Genomic DNA, 4,953 nt, shown 5'->3' with positions numbered 1-4,953 from the left:
GGGATCTTGCATGCGCACGCGCCCTGCTTGAGTTTTAAGCCACCGGGTCTGGGACATGAACCGTGGTCTACTACATGGGAGTCCAGTGACATAGCCATTACGCTAACTGCTGGTCCCAATAGCCATATTAATTTCAGAACATTTTCAGGTACTTGCCGAGCTCCTGGCAACCACTAACCTTACTTTCTTTCTGTCTCCATGGATTAGCTTATCTGATCTTTCATAAAAATGGAATTATACAACAGGTGATTGTGTCTGTCTTCTTTCATTACATATACCAGTACCACACTGTCTGGATTACTGTAGCTATGTAGTACATTTTAGAATTGGGAAATGTTAGTCCTCCGGCCTTGTTATTTTCAAGGTGATTTTGCTCTTCTGGGTTCCTTGCATTTCCATATGAATTTTATGATGAGTTTGTCAATTTCTACAAAGAAGCCAGCTTGGATTTTTTTTTTTTAATTTAAGATTTTTGCTATGGGGCATGTACACTTGCTAGAAAGAGATAGAGAGAAAAAAGGTGAGAAATCATCTTCCAGAAGGAATAGCTATGCCACAGTCCCTTCTCCATTCTCCTCTTGGGATTTTGGGCATGCATGCATATGTGCCCAGTGTGATTTTTTTTTTTTTAAGCTACTGGGTCTGGGACTCAAATGTAATTGGCCATGTGGGAATCCAGCTCTAGCTGCTAGCCTGCTGCTAACCCCATCAGCCTGGATTTTGATAAGAATTTTCTGTAGGCCAGCAGGTAGTGTAGAGGTTAAGGTGGCTGGATCCCACATAACTGACCAGCAGTTCAAGTCCTGGACCCCGAGACCTGAAAAATATGACAAGTTCATGTGTGTGCATAGCAAAATCCTGAGAAAGGAATGGAAGAGAAGGAATTGCGGTGTGGCCATGCCCCCTGAGGGGGCAATTTCTCACTTTCCTTCTCTGTCTTTCTTCAGCGAATGGATACATCCTATGGCAAAACAAACAAACAAAACAACCTGAAGAATAAATGAATAAAATTTATTTGTTTGTTTGGTTCTGTATTTATTTTATCTGTGGTTCCTTAGGGGAGTGAGCATTGCCATGTTAACAATATTAAGCCTTCCATGTCATGAAAATGGAGTATTTTAGGTCTTCTTTTGTTTCTTTCCACAATGTTTTTGTTTTGTTTATTTATTGTTGCTACAGGGGATGTGTGCTCCCTGGAGAGACAGAGACAGAGAGAAAGTGAGAAATCACTCCCCAGGGGGAATGGCCACACTGCAAATCCTCTTCCATTCTGCTCTCGAGGTTTTGGGCACGAACGTACACTCATCTGGTGTGAGTTTAAGCCTCTGGGTCCAGGATTCAAACCCAGTCAATTAGTGGGAGTCCAGTGACGCAACCATTACGCCATCTGCTGGTCCCTCAATGTTTTAGTTTACAAAGTATGAGATGTAAACTTTTTTGTTAAATTGTATTTCTAAATATTTTTTCTTTGTGATGTTATTGTAGAATTGTTTTATTTTTCAACTGTTAATTCTTAGTGTATAGAGATACAACTCTTATTTTTTATATTCAAACTTGCCAAACTGGTTTATTCATTCTGTAGTTTTTAGTGATTTCCTTAGGATTTTTTATGTACGAGACCACGTTATCTACAAATAGAGATAATTTTACTTTTTTCTTTCTAATCTGGATGCCTGTAGTTAATTTTCTTATTAAAGTCATTGTACATCTTTTGAAGAAAGTGAAACTACTCCCTAGTTATATCTATGTAACTATTGTTGCATCTTACTATGTATCTTTCCAGATACTTCCCTGTACATATACGTGTGTGTGTATTTAAAAATTAAATTATATTGTATACTCTTAAAATCTGTTCCTCCAATTTAATGACATATCATAATGCCTTTTCTGTTCATAAATGAAAATATCTGGTGTTTTTTTGTTGTCGTTTTGTTTGTTTTTGCCTTTGAGGTTTTGCCATATGGAGCATGTGCTCACTAGAGACAGAGATAGAGAGAGGGCAAGTGAGAAATCACCCCCATGGGGGGTGTGGCCAAGCCACAGTTCCTTCTCCTCCATTTTCCTCCTGGGATTTTGGGCACACATGCACATAAACCTGCCGTAACTTTCAAACTTCTGGGTCTGGGATTCGAACCATGGTCCACGATGTAGGAAGGGATTCAGTATACCTTAACCACCACGCCAATTGTTGGCCCTATAGTTGGCAATTTAATGTCCGCATAGTATTCTGTTATAGACATTATTTATAGACATATCACTCATTCTTGGGCATTTTGTCTGTTTCCTTTTTTTTTCCCCAGAGGATGTGTGCTCTTGACAGTAAGAGAAAGTACTCCCCAGTGGTCATGCCATCATCCTTTTTCCTCTGTTTCTCCATGCCATCAGGATTTCTGGCTTGCATACACATGTGCCTGATGTGTTTTTCAAGCCACTGGGCTGGTACTTGAATCACAGTTGGCCATGCGGGATCCAGCTCTCAATATGTAAGCACTTAGCCACTGTGCTCTGGGCCAGCGCTGTTTCCATTTTGTTCAACCATACCATACTATATCATAATGCTTTTTTGAGAACATATGTTACTAAACATATGTATTTCATAATCCAAGTAACATGGAAACATTTTCTCAATTGTAGAACATTCAGGCGTGGTATACAGAGCAGTGTTTAAACCACCTTTTATATTCCTCATTCCACGGAAGGATCCACAGTGGTGGTTTGGTTTGCATTTCTCCTTTCCATGAATTTACATATATGTGTGTGAACATTTATGCCAGTATAGCTGTGTATCTTTTTTTTTTTAAAGATGCTTTTGCCTTGAGGCTAAAGGACACTGGACTCCCACATGGGCAACTGTGGTTCAAGTCCCAGAACTGGTGGCTTGCTTTCTCACTTTCTCTCTCTCTCTCTCTCTCTGGTCAAATTACAAGTATAAATAAATGAATAAAGTTAAATAATAATTATTTTTAAAAAAAGACATTTTGCCTTAGGGCATGTGTGCTTACTGGGGGGTGGGGAGAGAGAGAGAGAGAGGGAGACATTGAGAGAGAAAGTGAGAAATCATCCGTCAAGGGAATATGGGTGCTCACACACATGCACCTGGCATGATTTTGAAGCCACCAAGTCTGGGACTTGAACTGTGGTTAACCATGTGGGAGTCTAGCAACATAACCACTATACCATCTACTGGCCCCCGTATGTATCATTTTTAGCTGAATTGTTTGCATTAGGATAAATTTCCAGAAATAGATTTGTTAGGTCAAAGCATAAATGTACTTTAAGTCTTCTGATATAAACCACCAAATTGCTACTCAGTGAATTGGTGCAGCAATTTGCCCTCCTGCCAACAGTGTATGAGGCTACCTGTTAGTGTGAAATGAATTGAACTAGAAATTTTTTCACTAAGTAACATCTTTATTTCAGGTGTACTTGAAGGGGAGGTCTGGAGACAAGATGATCCATGAGAAGAATATCAACCAGCTGAAGAGTGAGGTCCAGTACATCCAGGAGGTGGGAACCCTTCCTTCTTGGGGAGTGCCTAGGTCATTTCTCTAAATCTCATTTTTTTTTTAGCTCTTTTCTTTTATGGGTTCTTATTTTTCCCAATGCTTCCTGTATACCTCTGAAGTGCCCCCTGCCCTCCCGTGTGTCAGATTTAAGTTTCTTTTCTTAGTATGTATGCTGCTGAAGCGAGCACGCAATTTCTTTTCGTAAGTGCATTTCTTCCTTTTTTCCATGAAAGGAAGTGAGATAGACAGAAATCCCCAACAAGGTCTTTATGCTGTGATTTACCCCTAGCCTCACACTGGCGTATATACCCAGCGTGCACCTGGAGTGCTCAGGATGTGAACCCAGGACCTTCCCATGTGAGTCTGGCATCACAGTGCATTGTATTACCACTGCACCACCACCTGGCCCTATATAGCATTTTGACTCTTTGGACCCCCATCCCTGAATCAGCAAATACTTATTAAATACCATGTACCTAGCACTCTCCAGCCATCCAATCTGAAATTTTCAGACACCTTCCCCACTGTCGTCTTTTTTTTTTTGATTTGCTATAGGATGCATGTGTTCACAGAGAGAGCATGTGTGCACACTCCCAGGGGAGATGGCCACACCACAGTCTCTTCTCTTCCATTCTCATCTTAGAATTTGGGGCGTGCCTGGCATGTTTTTCAAGCTGCTGATATAGGACTTGAGTTTTGCCATTGCCATGTGGGATCCACCCACTTTAAGCACCACACCGCCTGCGGGGCCCCCCACCATCTTCTGCCTGTCTCCCTGGTCATGGTTCTCCTTGGCACTTAATCTCCATAGAACGTACTCCACATTTTACTTGTCTTTTTTTTTTTTTTTTTTTTGAAGAGGTTTTCGCTATAGGGCGCATGTGCTCACCAGACAGACAGAGAGAGACATAGAGACAGAAAGCGAGAAATCACCCCCCAGGGGGGATGGTCATGCTGCAATCCCTTCTCCATTCTCCTCTCGGGATCTTGGGCACGCATGCACACGTGCCCGGCATGAGTTCTAAGCCACCGAGTCCGGGACGCGAACCACGGTTGACTACATGGGAGTCCAGCGACATAGCCATTACACTAACTGCTGGTTCCCCACATATTACTTGTCTTTTTGTGTTGTGTGTTTCCCCAGCTAGGACACTGGTATTGCTTGGACAGAGGTTTTTTGTTTTTTGCCAGAGGACATATACACTCCCAGAGAGAAAGATAAATACCCCTCGGAGTGTGGTCACCACAATCTTTTTCCCTCCATTTCTTCCTATCAGGATTTAGGGCTCACACACACATGCACCCTGTGTGGACAGAGGTTTGTCACTTGTGTAAGAGGGACTGGGCTGCAGCCCCACTTAACCACTGCTACTCCGTCTCACAGCCAGCACTGAGAATAGTATCTGACTTGTAGTAGTGCAGGTTGGGAGGGCACGACGGGGGGTGA

General features: G+C 42.1%; 1 protein-coding gene across 4 annotated transcripts in view; it reads left to right on the top strand.

Moving 5' to 3' along the window:
- Nucleotides 1-4,953, top strand: part of TUFT1 (tuftelin 1) — a 52,306-nt gene that overhangs the window by 24,273 nt on the left and 23,080 nt on the right. For all 4 annotated transcript variants that reach the window (XM_006168407.3, XM_006168405.3, XM_006168406.3 and 1 more), the window contains one exon: nucleotides 3,421-3,507. In XM_006168407.3, the coding sequence (XP_006168469.1) occupies nucleotides 3,421-3,507 (87 nt within the window). The remainder of the gene's footprint in view (nucleotides 1-3,420; nucleotides 3,508-4,953) is intronic.

Source organism: Tupaia chinensis, unplaced genomic scaffold (genome assembly GCF_000334495.1).
Source record: "Tupaia chinensis unplaced genomic scaffold, TupChi_1.0 Scaffold145814_1, whole genome shotgun sequence".
Classification (NCBI taxonomy): Eukaryota; Metazoa; Chordata; class Mammalia; order Scandentia; family Tupaiidae; genus Tupaia; species Tupaia belangeri.
This window is presented reverse-complemented; position numbering and strand designations above follow the sequence as displayed.